Below are 17,251 nucleotides of genomic sequence, written 5' to 3' on the forward strand. Positions count from 1 at the left end.
CTAATACCACCACTACAACGCTAATACCACTACGATACTACTACCACTACAACGCTAATACCACCACTACAACGCTAATACCACTACAACTACAACGCTAATACCACTACGATACTACTACCACTACAACGCTAATACCACTACGATACTACTACCACTACAACGCTAATACCACTACGATACTACTACCACTACAACGCTAATACCACTACGATACTACTACCACTACAACGCTAATACCACTACGATACTACTACCACTACAACGCTAATACCACTACGATACTACTACCACTACGATACTACTACCACTACAACGCTAATACCACTACGATACTACTACCACTACAACGCTAATACCACTACGATACTACCACCACTACAATGCTAATACCACTACGATACTACTACCACTACAATGCTAATACCACTACGATACTACTACCACTACAATGCTAATACCACTACGATACTACTAGCACTACAACGCTAATACCACCACTACAACGCTAATCCCACTACGATACTACCACCACTACAACGCTAATACCACTACGATACTACTACCACTACAACGCTAATACCACCACTACAATGCTAATACCACTACGATACTACTACCACTACAACGCTAATACCACTACGATACTACCACCACTACAACGCTAATACCACTACGATACTACCACCACTACAACGCTAATACCACTACGATACTACTACCACTACAACGCTAATACCACTACGATACTACTACCACTACAACGCTAATACCACTATGATACTACTACCACTACAACGCTAATACCACTATGATACTACTACCACTACAATGCTAATACCACTACGATACTACTACCACTACAACGCTAATACCACCACTATAATGCTAATACCATTACGATACTATCACCACTACAACGCTAATACCACTATGATACTACTACCACTACAACGCTAATACCACTACGATACTACCACCACTACAATGCTAATACCACTACGATACTACTACCACTACAATGCTAATACCACTATGATACTACTGTTAGTTCCTTACTAAGACCTAGACAACCAGGTGAGGGGAGTTCCTTACTAAGACCTAGACAACCAGGTGAGGGGAGTTCCTTACTAAGACCTAGACAACCAGGTGAGGGGAGTTCCTTACTAAGACCTAGACAACCAGGTGAGGGGAGTTCCTCACTAAGACCTAGACAACCAGGTGAGGGGAGTTCCTTACTAAGACCTAGACAACCAGGTGAGGCGAGTTCCTTACTAAGACCTAGACAACCAGGTGAGGGGAGTTCCTTACTAAGACCTAGACAACCAGGTGAGGGGAGTTCCTCACTAAGACCTAGACAACCAGGTGAGGGGAGTTCCTTACTAAGACAACCAGGTGAGCGGAGTTCCTTACAAAGACCTAGACAACCAGGTGAGGGGAGTTCCTTACTAAGACCTAGACAACCAGGTGAGGGGAGTTCCTCACTAAGACCTAGACAACCAGGTGAGGGGAGTTCCTTACTAAGACCTAGACAACCAGGTGAGGGGAGTTCCTCACTAAGACCTAGACAACCAGGTGAGGGGAGTTCCTCACTAAGACCTAGACAACCAGGTGAGGGGAGTTCCTCACTAAGACCTAGACAACCAGGTGAGGGGAGTTCCTTACTAAGACCTAGACAACCAGGTAAGGGGAGTTCCTCACTAAGACCTAGACAACCAGGTGAGGGGAGTTCCTTACTAAGACCTAGACAACCAGGTGAGGGGAGTTCCTTATTAAGACCTAGACAACCAGGTGAGGGGAGTTCCTTACTAAGACCTAGACAACCAGGTGAGACTGGAGTTCCTTACTAAGACCTAGACAACCAGGTGAGGGGAGTTCCTTGCTAAGACCTAGACAACCAGGTGAGGGGAGTTCCTTACTAAGACCTAGACAACCAGGTGAGGGGAGTTCCTCACTAAGACCTAGACAACCAGGTGAGGGGAGTTCCTCACTAAGACCTAGACAACCAGGTGAGGGGAGTTCCTTACTAAGACCTAGACAACCAGTTGAGGGGAGTTCCTCACTAAGACCTAGACAACCAGGTGAGGGGAGTTCCTCGCTAAGACCTAGACAACCAGGTGAGGGGAGTTCCTTGCTAAGACCTAGACAACCAGGTGAGGGGAGTTCCTTGCTAAGACCTAGACAACCAGGTGAGGGGAGTTCCTTACTAAGACCTAGACAACCAGGTGATGGGAGTTCCTTACTAAGACCTAGACAACCAGGTGAGGGGAGTTCCTTACTAAGACCTAGACAACCAGGTGAGGGGAGTTCCTTGCTAAGACCTAGACAACCAGGTGAGGGGAGTTCCTCACTAAGACCTAGACAACCAGGTGAGGGGAGTTCCTCACTAAGACCTAGACAACCAGGTGAGGGGAGTTCCTTGCTAAGACCTAGACAACCAGGTGAGGGGAGTTCCTTACTAAGACCTAGACAACCAGGTGAGGGGAGTTCCTCACTAAGACCTAGACAACCAGGTGAGGGGAGTTCCTTACTAAGACCTAGACAACCAGGTGAGGGGAGTTCCTTACTAAGACCTAGACAACCAGGTGAGGGGAGTTCCTTACTAAGACCTAGACAACCAGGTGAAGGGAGTTCCTTACTAAGACCTAGACAACCAGGTGAGGGGAGTTCCTTACTAAGACCTAGACAACCAGGTGAGGGGAGTTCCTTACTAAGACCTAGACAACCAGGTGAGGGGAGTTCCTTACTAAGACCTAGACAACCAGGTGAGGGGAGTTCCTTGCTAAGACCTAGACAACCAGGTGAGGGGAGTTCCTTACTAAGACCTAGACAACCAGGTGAGGGGAGTTCCTCACTAAGACCTAGACAACCAGGTGAGGGGAGTTCCTTACTAAGACCTAGACAACCAGGTGAGGGGAGTTCCTTACTAAGACCTAGACAACCAGGTGAGGGGAGTTCCTTACTAAGACCTAGACAACCAGGTGAGGGGAGTTCCTTACTAAGACCTAGACAACCAGGTGAGGGGAGTTCCTTGCTAAGACCTAGAAAACCAGGTGAGGGGAGTTCCTTACTAAGACCTAGACAACCAGGTGAGGGGAGTTCCTCACTAAGACCTAGACAACCAGGTGAGGGGAGTTCCTCACTAAGACCTAGACAACCAGGTGAGGGGAGTTCCTTGCTAAGACATAGACAAGTGCCCTTGAGCAAGGCACTTAACCCTAATTGCTCCTGTAAGTCGCTCTGGATAAGAGCGTCTGCTAAATGACACAACAACAACAACAACAACAACCAGGTGAGGGGAGTTCCTTGCTAAGACCTAGACAACCAGGTGAGGGGAGTTCCTTACTAAGACCTAGACAACCAGGTGAGGGGAGTTCCTTACTAAGACCTAGACAACCAGGTGAGGGGAGTTCCTTACTAAGACCTAGACAACCAGGTGAGGGGAGTTCCTTACTAAGACCTAGACAACCAGGTGAGGGGAGTTCCTTACTAAGACCTAGACAACCAGGTGAGGGGAGTTCCTTGCTAAGACCTAGAAAACCAGGTGAGGGGAGTTCCTTACTAAGACCTAGACAACCAGGTGAGGGGAGTTCCTCACTAAGACCTAGACAACCAGGTGAGGGGAGTTCCTCACTAAGACCTAGACAACCAGGTGAGGGGAGTTCCTTGCTAAGACCTAGACAACCAGGTGAGGGGAGTTCCTTGCTAAGACCTAGACAACCAGGTGAGGGGAGTTCCTTACTAAGACCTAGACAACCAGGTGATGGGAGTTCCTTACTAAGACCTAGACAACCAGGTGAGGGGAGTTCCTTACTAAGACCTAGACAACCAGGTGAGGGGAGTTCCTTGCTAAGACCTAGACAACCAGGTGAGGGGAGTTCCTTACTAAGACCTAGACAACCAGGTGAGGGGAGTTCCTCACTAAGACCTAGACAACCAGGTGAGGGGAGTTCCTTACTAAGACCTAGACAACCAGGTGAGGGGAGTTCCTTGCTAAGACCTAGACAACCAGGTGAGGGGAGTTCCTTACTAACTAGTGACCTTAATTCATCCATCAAGTACAAGGGAGGAGCGTAAACCAGCAGCCACTCGGCCCTCCGTGTAAACCAGCAGCCACTCGGCCCTCCGTGTAAACCAGCAGCCACTCGGCCCTCCGTGTAAACCAGCAGCCACTCGGCCCTCCGTGTAAACCAGCAGCCACTCGGCCCTCCGTGGAATGAGTTTGACACGTGCTGTAAGCAGTCTATGGACAAGGAACGACAGAAATTAATGTGTTGGTTTAGTTTCCCTGTCACTGTTTCCAAATGCTAACATTTTAGCATTCGTGGCACAAATCCCATTTGAGTCATGGGACCAATATTAGCATTTTTCGCACATCATGTCCAAAACATCCTAATATGCAAATAAGTAAAAGGTGAATGCAACAGAAGTTGTATAAGTATTTTCATATAAATTAATATAGGCATCATTGCATTATCTCTAGCCATACAATGGAAAAAATGGATAACCTACAGTGATCCCATTTTATTTAACAGTTCAGTATTTGTAGGTCTATTCTAGTATGGATGTGATGTTTAAAATCACTGGAAATATCGGTCTCATTACTTGAATGGGATTTGTGCCAGCATTTGGAAACACTACTAGCCACTGCCAAGGAAACTAAACCAAAGCATGGATTGCTGTCAAACCTTTTCCATAGACTGCTGACAGGGTCAGGAAACCATTGAGTTCTTTAGTCATTTGGCTGAACTATCCGTTTAAGGCAGTGTGCAGGCAAATCTGTTTTCTTAAATCACATTTTCTGCTTTTAACCTTTACTTTTATACGTTTGTAAAGCATGAAGAGTATATTGACCTGAGTTCCTCTATGTCCTGCTCCAGCTGGTCTCTCTCTCTCTCCAGTGAGAGGACAGTCCCCGCCACATCCTGGCTCTCTCTCTCTGCCCTCCTCCGCTGCTCTGTCGCTTTGCACAGCTCTGCCTGTAGACCGCTCAACTCCCCACACACTGCACTGTGCTGCACAGACAGCTGGAACGCACACGTCAAGAACAATACGCAAAAACAATCAACTGAATAGAAGCAACACAAACCCCACAGATAAAATAAAAAGACTCAATGCCACTCTCCTGTTCTCCTTCACCTCTTCCAGTCGTTTTCCATCCATCCCTCTCTCCTCCACCAGAGCGGTGATTTCTCTCTCCTTCTCCTCTCGTAGGGTCTCCACCTCACTCTCCAGGTCCCTCTCTCTGTGCCTCAGCTGCTGCAGGGAGCTCAGCTCTGATCCTCTACGAGTCCTGGACAAATACATTGATTGATAAGATGTTGATTGATTGTCACACACAGCCAGAGCTCTGAGAATACTGATGGAACTATCACGATCACAAACCAGCCCTCGCAGACAGGCGCTGAGGCAAATTAATGTTCGCATTTAGTCTTCAAAACAGATGTCATTAACATTATTTGGAACAGTTGTAATGGATTTAAGAAAGGTCTGTCTACTTTTGATGAAGTCACATAATGTCCTACCTTAACTCTGTGCTCTCATTGGACTGGGTCTTCAGCTCCCTACGAAGGGTCATGACCTTTGACTCCAGTCCCTGTAGCTGGCCCTGGAGGTCAGCCATCTCCATCTCAAGCTTGTGGGGGAGAAGAACAGGTCATTCTCTCTGGGTCTAGAGTAGTTGTCTGAGACAGCTTAGCAGTTTATTTAGCAGAGTATTTATTTATTTTGAACATTTGACAGGGCAGTGGACAAGAGTGGGACAGTGGACAAGAGTGGGACAGTAGAAATGTTCAACATCGATGTAAAAGTGCAACAAAGCACTGGGTGTTAGGGTTAATGTATACCTGTATAGCCTGGGTGTTGGGGTTAATGTATACCTGTATAGCCTGGGTGTTAGGGTTAATGTATACCTGTATAGCCTGGGCGTTGAGCTCTCTCTTGTCCTTGGCTAGGGCTTCGTTTAAGGCAGCCATCTTCTCTAGGGCATCACGGTGCTCTGACACTTCTCTCTTCAGAAGGGTCTGACCGGATGACAGGGTTAAGACTGACTCACGGGCCTGGAGGGAAGCAAAGGGAGGAATGAGGGAGGAGACCGAGGGGAGAGAGAGGGGAGAGAGAGGGGAGAGGAAGGAGGAGAGGAAGGAGGAGAGGAAGGAGGGATGTGAGTAGCAAGACTACCAGTGGGAAAGGCAACATTTCCACAGGGGTCCTGAGGGAAGAAGATGAGAGCTGCTCTTCTGCTCTAGTCTTCACCTTCATCATTTGTGCTGAAGAAACAACGCCATGACAAAGAGACAGAACAGAACAGCATGAAAGCTAGCATGTGCAGTAGAAGCAAGCGTTAGCATCAAAGGGGATTTGCATCGCAGTGCTAGCTGTGCCACTAGAGATCCTGGTTCGAATCCAGGCTCTGTCGTAGCCGGCCACGACCGGGAGACTCATGGGCGGCGCACAATTGGCCCAGCGTCGTCCAGGGTAGGGGAGGGAATGGCCGGCAGGGACGTAGCTCAGTTGGTAGAGCATGGCGTTTGCAACGCCAGGGTTGTGGGTTCGATTCCCATGGGGGGCCAGTATAAAAAATGTAATGTATGCACTCACTAACTGTAAGTCGCTCTGGATAAGAGCGTCTGCTAAATGACTAAAATGTAAATGTAAATGTAATATTATAGGGTGCCCGCCACTCTGCCCAGAGTGGGAGAAAACATTTCAGTTCCTTATGTAATAAAACACATTTTACCAAGACAAATATGATTCTTCATGTTCTGAATCGTTCAGTGGGGTCTTTCTCTAACATCATTCACATTATATCCAAAAAGTCGGATTTCGTAACCTATTACATCCGATAATAAGCTCTGCTGACAGTAACTTTTGATGATTTTAGATGTTGTGGTCGTCGTCTGCAAAGTTGTTTCCGCGGGTCGCAAAAAGCTAAATTAGCATGACAGAAGCTGGATTAAATAGAAAAGGCTTTGAAATAAAAAGCTTGGGGTACACTCTTGAGCTACATTGACATTTCAGAGATACGCTTATATTTGTGAGAAATCTTCGAAAACAATCAGGAATGACGCATTAATATGAAAGGTGTATACTAAAATATGAAAATACTACATGTCATGTCTCAAAATCGATATCTGTCTTAGCTCTACATTTTATGTCCTTTGGGTTTGAGTAGAAACATGAGGAGTTCAGCGGTGAGCCTGGAGCCTGTCAGTTAGCCATTCTCTCCCAGCATCCAGCCCAGCTGAAGCCATGCTAGTTTCCTGTCAGTTAGCCATTCTCTCCCAGCATCCAGCCCAGCTGACGCCATGCTAGTTTCCTGTCAGTTAGCCATTCTCTCCCAGCATCCAGCCCAGCTGACGCCATGCTAGTTTCCTGTCAGTTAGCCATTCTCTCCCAGCATCCAGCCCAGCTGACGCCATGCTAGTTTCCTGTCAGTTAGCCATTCTCTCCCAGCATCCAGCCCAGCTGACGCCATGCTAGTTTCCTGTCAGTTAGCCATTCTCTCCCAGCATCCAGCCCAGCTGACGCCATGCTAGTTTCCTGTCAGTTTAGCCATTCTCTCCCAGCATCCAGCCCAGCTGACGCCATGCTAGTTTCCTGTCAGTTAGCCATTCTCTCCCAGCATCCAGCCCAGCTGACGCCATGCTAGTTTCCTGTCAGTTAGCCTTAATACTCTCCCAGCATCCAGCCCAGCTGACGCCATGCTAGTTTCCTGTCAGTTAGCCATTCTCTCCCAGCATCCAGCCCAGCTGACGCCATGCTAGTTTCCTGTCAGTTAGCCATTCTCTCCCAGCATCCAGCCCAGCTGACGCCATGCTAGTTTCCTGTCAGTTAGCCATTCTCTCCCAGCATCCAGCCCAGCTGACGCCATGCTAGTTTCCTGTCAGTTAGCCATTCTCTCCCAGCATCCAGCCCAGCTGACGCCATGCTAGTTTCCTGTCAGTTAGCCATTCTCTCCCAGCATCCAGCCCAGCTGACGCCATGCTAGTTTCCTGTCAGTTAGCCATTCTCTCCCAGCATCCAGCCCAGCTGACGCCATGCTAGTTTCCTGTCAGTTAGCCATTCTCTCCCAGCATCCAGCCCAGCTGACGCCATGCTAGTTTCCTGTCAGTTAGCCATTCTCTCCCAGCATCCAGCCCAGCTGACGCCATGCTATTTTCTTAATTTTTGCCCACTTTTTTTCTCTGTCCTCCATTGGTTTACTCACACTAATTCTAGTCATCCTATATGGGAATAAACTCTAGTAACTTTGAACGGATAGAGACATGAGGTTTGGTCCATTGGTTTTCTTGGAGGAGTATCTACACAATTAACACCTTATTTTACCCATTGGTCAAAAGATGCGTGTTTGACTGGACACCCTACAACATAATACTCTATTTTCAATATGAAACGATGCATGTAGTTTGCAGGCTTTAACGGGTGAGCGATCACGATCATGTAAACAAAGGCAGACAAATACAACGAGCATGTGTCAGATCCAATCTAAGACTCAAGAGGTTAGAGGTCAGAGATGATAGCTGTACCTTGCTTAGAGCATTCTTAACATCAGCAGCTTCCTCTTCTGCCCTCTCCCTGTCCAGCTGTTCTCTCTGCAGCGCCCCCTGTAGGGCATGCAGCTCCATGCGGATACGAGCCTCACGCTCACTGAGATGGGCACTCTCTACCAGGTCAGCCTCCAATCTGTCAATCAAATCAATCAATCAAATGGTTTGTAAAGCCCTTGTTACATCAACAGTTGACTTTACAGTGACCTGGAGTAGGTACCGTCTCTGCCTCTCACTCTCCAGCTCCTTCCTCTCTTCCACCTCCCTCTCTCTCTCCCGTCTCAGTCGTTCGTTCTCCTTCCTTCTCTCCTCACTCCGTCTCTCTTCTTCCTCCAGCTGGCTCCTCAGGGAGCCCACCATCTCTCTCTCACTGACACAGCAACAGCAACATAGATGGGTGAATCTCCAGCGTTTTTCCAGTCAACTATACGTGGAGAACACAGAGCCTGGTCCCACATCTGTTTGTGCGGTCTTTCCAACTCCTCTGGGACAATGACCAGGAGTTGGCAAGACAGCACAAACAGATCCGGGACCAGGCTAGAGAGAACACAAGACATCCTGCAGAACAGAAGTAGGAACAGGTTATTATTGTAAAATATATATTATTCTCAACAACCCACCTGGCTAAATTCAGGTTTAAATAAGCAGGCTTCCTCCTCCTCACCCGAGACCTGAGCAACACGTCCAGTGTGTCTTACCTGAGCAACGTGTCTTACCTGAGCAACGTGTCTTACCTGAGCAACACGTCCAGTGTGTCTTACCTGAGCAACGTGTCTTACCTGAGCAACACGTCCAGTGTGTGTTACCTGAGCAACACGTCCAGTGTGTGTTACCTGAGCAACACGTCCAGTGTGTCTTACCTGAGCAACACGTCCAGTGTGTCTTACCTGAGCAACATGTGTGTTACCTGAGCAACACGTCCAGTGTGTGTTACCTGAGCAACGTGTCTTACCTGAGCAACGTGTCTTACCTGAGCAACACGTCCAGTGTGTCTTACCTGAGCAACGTGTCTTACCTGAGCAACACGTCCAGTGTGTGTTACCTGAGCAACATGTCCAGTGTGTCTTACCTGAGCAACATGTGTGTTACCTGAGCAACACGTCCAGTGTGTGTTACCTGAGCAACACGTCCAGTGTGTGTTACCTGAGCAACACGTCCAGTGTGTCTTACCTGAGCAACACGTCCAGTGTGTCTTACCTGAGCAACATGTGTGTTACCTGAGCAACACGTCCAGTGTGTGTTACCTGAGCAACGTGTCTTACCTGAGCAACGTGTCTTACCTGAGCAACACGTCCAGTGTGTCTTACCTGAGCAACGTGTCTTACCTGAGCAACACGTCCAGTGTGTCTTACCTGAGCAACGTGTCTTACCTGAGCAACACGTCCAGTGTGTGTTACCTGAGCAACACGTCCAGTGTGTGTTACCTGAGCAACACGTCCAGTGTGTCTTACCTGAGCAACACGTCCAGTGTGTCTTACCTGAGCAACATGTGTGTTACCTGAGCAACACGTCCAGTGTGTGTTACCTGAGCAACGTGTCTTACCTGAGCAACGTGTCTTACCTGAGCAACACGTCCAGTGTGTCTTACCTGAGCAACGTGTCTTACCTGAGCAACACGTCCAGTGTGTCTTACCTGAGCAACGTGTCTTACCTGAGCAACGTGTCTTACCTGAGCAACACGTCCAGTGTGTCTTACCTGAGCAACACGTCCAGTGTGTCTTACCTGAGCAACGTGTCTTACCTGAGCAACGTGTCTTACCTGAGCAACACGTCCAGTGTGTGTTACCTGAGCAACACGTCCAGTGTGTCTTACCTGAGCAACACGTCCTGTGTGTGTTACCTGAGCAACATGTCCTGTGTGTGTTACCTGAGCAACATGTCCTGTGTGTGTTACCTGAGCAACATGTCCTGTGTGTGTGTGAGCTCCTGTCCTCCATGCAGGCTCTGTGTCTGCCTCTCCTCTGTGTCTGTCTCCAGCTGTCTGACTCTCTGTTCCAGCGCCGCTCTCTCCTCACCCAGCCTCCGCAGGCTAGCCGCAGCATCCTGAAGGGAAGCGGGAGATGAGACATGGACACTGGTGGCTTGTTTGGACTTAACTAGATCATGCAGAAACAGATATAGATATCTTCTCTACCCAGGGGGGAAAAATGGGTTGAAATGACAACATTAGAACACGCTTGGCCTGCTGGGTAGAGTCTGTCTTCAAACAGCCTATTAGAACAGTGGATCTGATGCATGTCTTCAACAGACCTGTACTTCCTGGTGCCGCCACAGCAGGGTGGTCTCAGCCTGGGCCAACACATCCAACACCTGGGTTAGCCCTGTAGTGGTCTCAGCCTGGGCCAACACATCCAACACCTGGGTTAGCCCTGTAGTGGTCTCAGCCTGGGCCAATACATCCAACACCTGGGTTAGCCCTGTAGTCAACCGGTCTGGTCCTGACCCATCGCTGGACAGACACAGAGTAGGGCTACTGCTACTCTGGGAGAACAGAACCTTGGACTAGACACGGGAAACAACAACAGAATATCATTAAACAGGCTATATAATGGACCAATACAGTGGGCTGGGGGATGTGTTCATTTCTATGTGGTGCATTCGGAAAGTATTCAGACCCCTTGACTTTTTCCACATTTTGTTACGTTACAGCCTTATTCTAAAATGGATTAAATACATTTTATTCCTCATCTATCTACACACAATATCCCATAATGACAAAGCGAAAACAGGTTTTTATAAATTTTAGCAAATGTATTAAAAATAAAAACAGAAATACCTTATTTAAATAAGTATTCAGATCCTTTGCTATGAGACTCGAAATTGAGCTCAGGTGCCTCCTGTTCCCATTGATCATTCTTGAGATGTTTCTACAACTTGATTTGGAGTCCACCTGTGGTAAATTCAATTGATTGGACATGATTTGGAAAGGCACACACCTGTCTCTATAAGGTCCCACAGTTGACAGTGCATGTCAGAGCAAAAACCAAGCCATGAGGTTGAAGGAATTGTCCGTAGAGCTCCGAGACAGGATTGTGTCGAGGCACAGATTTGGGGAAGGGTACCACAAAATGTCTGCAGCATTGAAGGTCCCCAAGAACACTGTGGCCTCCATCATTCTTAAATGGAAGAAGTTTGGAACCACCAAGACTCTTCCTAGAGCTGGCCGTCCGGCCAAACTGAGCAATCGGGGGAGAAGGGCCTTGGTCAGGGAGGTGACCAAGAACCCGATGGTCACTCTGACCGGAGGTTCACCTTCCAACTGGACAACGACCCTATGTCACAGCCAAGATGACGCAGGAGTGGCTTCGAGACAAGTCTCTGAATGTTGAAAACAGTTTTCTGCCCCTCCCAAAAAATAGAATTTGTAGATAATTGGCTCTCTTTCTGGGACTCACCCACAAACAGGACCAAGCCTGGCCTGCTGAGGAGTGATGGACTCCATCCTAGCTGGAGGGGTGCTACAGGACCAAGCCTGGCCTGCTGAGGAGTGACAGACTCCATCCTAGCTGGAGGGGTGCTACAGGACCAAGCCTGGCCTGCTGAGGAGTGACGGACTCCATCCTAGCTGGAGGGGTGTTACAGGACCAAGCCTGGCCTGCTGAGGAGTGACGGACTCCATCCTAGCTGGAGGGGTGCTACAGGACCAAGCCTGGCCTGCTGAGGAGTGACGGACTCCATCCTAGCTGGAGGGGTGCTACAGGACCAAGCCTGGCCTGCTGAGGAGTGATGGACTCCATCCTAGCTGGAGGGGTGCTACAGGACCAAGCCTGGCCTGCTGAGGAGTGATGGACTCCATCCTAGCTGGAGGGGTGCTACAAGACCAAGCCTGGCCTGCTGAGGAGTGATGGACTTCATCCTAGCTGGAGGGGTGCTACAGGACCAAGCCTGGCCTGCTGAGGAGTGACGGACTCCATCCTAGATGGAGGGGTGCTACAGGACCAAGCCTGGCCTGCTGAGGAGTGATGGACTCCATCCTAGCCGGAGGGGTGCTACAGGACCAAGCCTGGCCTGCTGAGGAGTGATGGACTCCATCCTAGCTGGAGGGGTGTTACAGGACCAAGCCTGGCCTGCTGAGGAGTGATGGACTCCATCCTAGCTGGAGGGGTGCTACAGGACCAAGCCTGGCCTGCTGAGGAGTGATGGACTCCATCCTAGCTGGAGGGGTGCTACAGGACCAAGCCTGGCCTGCTGAGGAGTGATGGACTCCATCCTAGCTGGAGGGGTGCTACAGGACCAAGCCTGGCCTGCTGAGGAGTGATGGACTCCATCCTAGATGGAGGGGTGCTACAGGACCAAGCCTGGCCTGCTGAGGAGTGATGGACTCCATCCTAGATGGAGGGGTGTTACAGGACCAAGCCTGGCCTGCTGAGGAGTGATGGACTCCATCCTAGCTGGAGGGGTGTTACAGGACCAAGCCTGGCCTGCTGAGGAGTGATGGGCCCTGGAGGGGTGCTACAGGACCAAGCCTGGCCTGCTAAGGAGTGACGGACTCCATCCTAGCTGGAGGGGTGCTACAGGACCAAGCCTGGCCTGCTGAGGAGTGATGGACCCTGGAGGGGTGTTACAGGACCAAGCCTGGCCTGCTGAGGAGTGACGGACTCCATCCTAGCTGGAGGGGTGCTACAGGACCAAGCCTGGCCTGCTAAGGAGTGATGGACTCCATCCTAGCTGGAGGGGTGCTACAGGACCAAGCCTGGCCTGCTGAGGAGTGATGGACTCCATCCTAGCTGGAGGGGTGCTACAGGACCAAGCCTGGCCTGCTGAGGAGTGATGGACTCCATCCTAGCTGGAGGGGTGTTACAGGACCAAGCCTGGCCTGCTGAGGAGTGATGGACCCTGGAGGGGTGCTACAGGACCAAGCCTGGCCTGCTAAGGAGTGATGGACTCCATCCTAGCTGGAGGGGTGCTACAGGACCAAGCCTGGCCTGCTGAGGAGTGATGGACTCCATCATAGCTGGAGGGGTGCTACAGGACCAAGCCTGGCCTGCTGAGGAGTGATGGACTCCATCCTAGCTGGAGGGGTGCTACAGGACCAAGCCTGGCCTGCTGAGGAGTGATGGACTCCATCCTAGCTGGAGGGGTGCTACAGGACCAAGCCTGGCCTGCTGAGGAGTGACGGACTCCATCCTAGCTGGAGGGGTGCTACAGGACCAAGCCTGGCCTGCTGAGGAGTGATGGACTCCATCCTAGCTGGAGGGGTGCTACAGGACCAAGCCTGGCCTGCTGAGGAGTGATGGACTCCATCCTAGCTGGAGGGGTGTTACAGGACCAAGCCTGGCCTGCTGAGGAGTGATGGACCCTGGAGGGGTGCTACAGGACCAAGCCTGGCCTGCTAAGGAGTGACGGACTCCATCCTAGCTGGAGGGGTGCTACAGGACCAAGCCTGGCCTGCTGAGGAGTGATGGACCCTGGAGGGGTGTTACAGGACCAAGCCTGGCCTGCTGAGGAGTGACGGACTCCATCCTATCTGGAAGGGTGTTACAGGACCAAGCCTGGCCTGCTGAGGAGTGATGGACTCCATCCTAGCTGGAGGGGTGCTACAGGACCAAGCCTGGCCTGCTGAGGAGTGATGGACTCCATCCTAGATGGAGGGGTGCTACAGGACCAAGCCTGGCCTGCTGAGGAGTGATGGACTCCATCATAGCTGGAGGGGTGCTACAGGACCAAGCCTGGCCTGCTGAGGAGTGATGGACTCCATCCTAGCTGGAGGGGTGCTACAGGACCAAGCCTGGCCTGCTGAGGAGTGATGGACTCCATCCTAGCTGGAGGGGTGCTACAGGACCAAGCCTGGCCTGCTGAGGAGTGACGGACTCCATCCTAGCTGGAGGGGTGCTACAGGACCAAGCCTGGCCTGCTGAGGAGTGATGGACTCCATCCTAGCTGGAGGGGTGTTACAGGACCAAGCCTGGCCTGCTGAGGAGTGATGGACTCCATCCTAGCTGGAGGGGTGCTACAGGACCAAGCCTGGCCTGCTGAGGAGTGATGGACCCTGGAGGGGTGCTACAGGACCAAGCCTGGCCTGCTAAGGAGTGATGGACTCCATCCTAGCTGGAGGGGTGCTACAGGACCAAGCCTGGCCTGCTGAGGAGTGACGGACTCCATCCTAGCTGGAGGGGTGCTACAGGACCAAGCCTGGCCTGCTGAGGAGTGATGGACTCCATCCTAGCTGGAGGGGTGTTACAGGACCAAGCCTGGCCTGCTGAGGAGTGATGGACTCCATCCTAGCTGGAGGGGTGTTACAGGACCAAGCCTGGCCTGCTGAGGAGTGATGGACTCCATCCTAGCTGGAGGGGTGCTCTCATCTTATCTACCAACATAGACAGGGCTCTAACTCCTCTAGCTCCACAATGAGACAGGGTGCAGGCCAGGCAGCAGGCTGTTAGCCTCCCCAATGAGACAGGGTGCAGGCCAGGCAGCAGGCTGTTAGCCTCCCCAATGAGACAGGGTGCAGGCCAGACAGCAGGCTGTTAGCCAGCCCAATGAGACAGGGTGCAGGCCAGGCAGCAGGCTGTTAGCCTCCCCAATGAGACAGGGTGCAGGCCAGGCAGCAGGCTGTTAGCCAGCCCAATGAGACAGGGTGCAGGCCAGGCAGCAGGCTGTTAGCCAGCCCAATGAGACAGGGTGCAGGCCAGGCAGCAGGCTGTTAGCCTCCCCAATGAGACAGGGTGCAGGCCAGGCAGCAGGCTGTTAGCCTCCCCAATGAGACAGGGTGCAGGCCAGGCAGCAGGCTGTTAGCCAGCCCAATGAGACAGGGTGCAGGCCAGGCAGCAGGCTGTTAGCCTCCCCAATGAGACAGGGTGCAGGCCAGGCAGCAGGCTGTTAGCCAGCCCAATGAGACAGGGTGCAGGCCAGGCAGCAGGCTGTTAGCCTCCCCAATGAGACAGGGTGCAGGCCAGGCAGCAGGCTGTTAGCCAGCCCAATGAGACAGGGTGCAGGCCAGGCAGCAGGCTGTTAGCCAGCCCAATGAGACAGGGTGCAGGCCAGGCAGCAGGCTGTTAGCCAGCCCAATGAGACAGGGTGCAGGCCAGGCAGCAGGCTGTTAGCCAGCCCAATGAGACAGGGTGCAGGCCAGGCAGCAGGCTGTTAGCCAGCCCAATGAGACAGGGTGCAGGCCAGGCAGCAGGCTGTTAGCCAGCCCAATGAGACAGGGTGCAGGCCAGGCAGCAGGCTGTTAGCCAGCCCAATGAGACAGGGTGCAGGCCAGGCAGCAGGCTGTTAGCCTCCCCAATGAGACAGGGTGCAGGCCAGGCAGCAGGCTGTTAGCCTCCCCAATGAGACAGGGTGCAGGCCAGGCAGCAGGCTGTTAGCCAGCCCAATGAGACAGGGTGCAGGCCAGGCAGCAGGCTGTTAGCCTCCCCAATGAGACAGGGTGCAGGCCAGGCAGCAGGCTGTTAGCCAGCCCAATGAGACAGGGTGCAGGCCAGGCAGCAGGCTGTTAGCCTCCCCAATGAGACAGGGTGCAGGCCAGGCAGCAGGCTGTTAGCCAGCCCAATGAGACAGGGTGCAGGCCAGGCAGCAGGCTGTTAGCCTCCCCAATGAGACAGGGTGCAGGCCAGGCAGCAGGCTGTTAGCCAGCCCAATGAGACAGGGTGCAGGCCAGGCAGCAGGCTGTTAGCCTCCCCAATGAGACAGGGTGCAGGCCAGGCAGCAGGCTGTTAGCCAGCCCAATGAGACAGGGTGCAGGCCAGGCAGCAGGCTGTTAGCCTCCCCAATGAGACAGGGTGCAGGCCAGGCAGCAGGCTGTTAGCCAGCCCAATGAGACAGGGTGCAGGCCAGGCAGCAGGCTGTTAGCCAGCCCAATGAGACAGGGTGCAGGCCAGGCAGCAGGCTGTTAGCCAGCCCAATGAGACAGGGTGCAGGCCAGGCAGCAGGCTGTTAGCCAGCCCAATGAGACAGGGTGCAGGCCAGGCAGCAGGCTGTTAGCCAGCCCAATGAGACAGGGTGCAGGCCAGGCAGCAGGCTGTTAGCCAGCCCAATGAGACAGGGTGCAGGCCAGGCAGCAGGCTGTTAGCCAGCCCAATGAGACAGGGTGCAGGCCAGGCAGCAGGCTGTTAGCCTCCCCAATGAGACAGGGTGCAGGCCAGGCAGCAGGCTGTTAGCCTCCCCAATGAGACAGGGTGCAGGCCAGGCAGCAGGCTGTTAGCCAGCCCAATGAGACAGGGTGCAGGCCAGGCAGCAGGCTGTTAGCCTCCCCAATGAGACAGGGTGCAGGCCAGGCAGCAGGCTGTTAGCCAGCCCAATGAGACAGGGTGCAGGCCAGGCAGCAGGCTGTTAGCCTCCCCAATGAGACAGGGTGCAGGCCAGGCAGCAGGCTGTTAGCCAGCCCAATGAGACAGGGTGCAGGCCAGGCAGCAGGCTGTTAGCCTCCCCAATGAGACAGGGTGCAGGCCAGGCAGCAGGCTGTTAGCCTCCCCAATGAGACAGGGTGCAGGCCAGGCAGCAGGCTGTTAGCCTCCACAATGAGACAGGGTGCAGGCCAGGCAGCAGGCTGTTAGCCTCCCCAATGAGACAGGGTGCAGGCCAGGCAGCAGGCTGTTAGCCAGCCCAATGAGACAGGGTGCAGGCCAGGCAGCAGGCTGTTAGCCAGCCCAATGAGACAGGGTGCAGGCCAGGCAGCAGGCTGTTAGCCAGCCCAATGAGACAGGGTGCAGGCCAGGCAGCAGGCTGTTAGCCAGCCCAATGAGACAGGGTGCAGGCCAGGC

General features: G+C 52.3%; 1 protein-coding gene across 1 annotated transcript in view; it reads right to left on the bottom strand.

Annotated features, from left to right (window-relative positions):
- Positions 1-17,251, bottom strand: part of LOC311121690 (uncharacterized protein) — a 63,676-nt gene that overhangs the window by 17,458 nt on the left and 28,967 nt on the right. Inside the window, exons 11-18 of the mRNA XM_084196148.1 lie at positions 10,800-11,051; positions 10,444-10,592; positions 8,770-8,919; positions 8,529-8,685; positions 5,913-6,059; positions 5,526-5,635; positions 5,140-5,293; positions 4,855-5,027 (exon numbers count right to left, since the gene is read on the bottom strand). Of these exons, the coding sequence (XP_084052274.1) occupies positions 4,855-5,027; positions 5,140-5,293; positions 5,526-5,635; positions 5,913-6,059; positions 8,529-8,685; positions 8,770-8,919; positions 10,444-10,592; positions 10,800-11,051 (1,292 nt within the window). The remainder of the gene's footprint in view (positions 1-4,854; positions 5,028-5,139; positions 5,294-5,525; positions 5,636-5,912; positions 6,060-8,528; positions 8,686-8,769; positions 8,920-10,443; positions 10,593-10,799; positions 11,052-17,251) is intronic.

The sequence above is a fragment of the Coregonus lavaretus genome (assembly GCF_964263955.1).
Source record: "Coregonus lavaretus genome assembly, contig: HAP1_SCAFFOLD_968, whole genome shotgun sequence".
Classification (NCBI taxonomy): Eukaryota; Metazoa; Chordata; class Actinopteri; order Salmoniformes; family Salmonidae; genus Coregonus; species Coregonus lavaretus.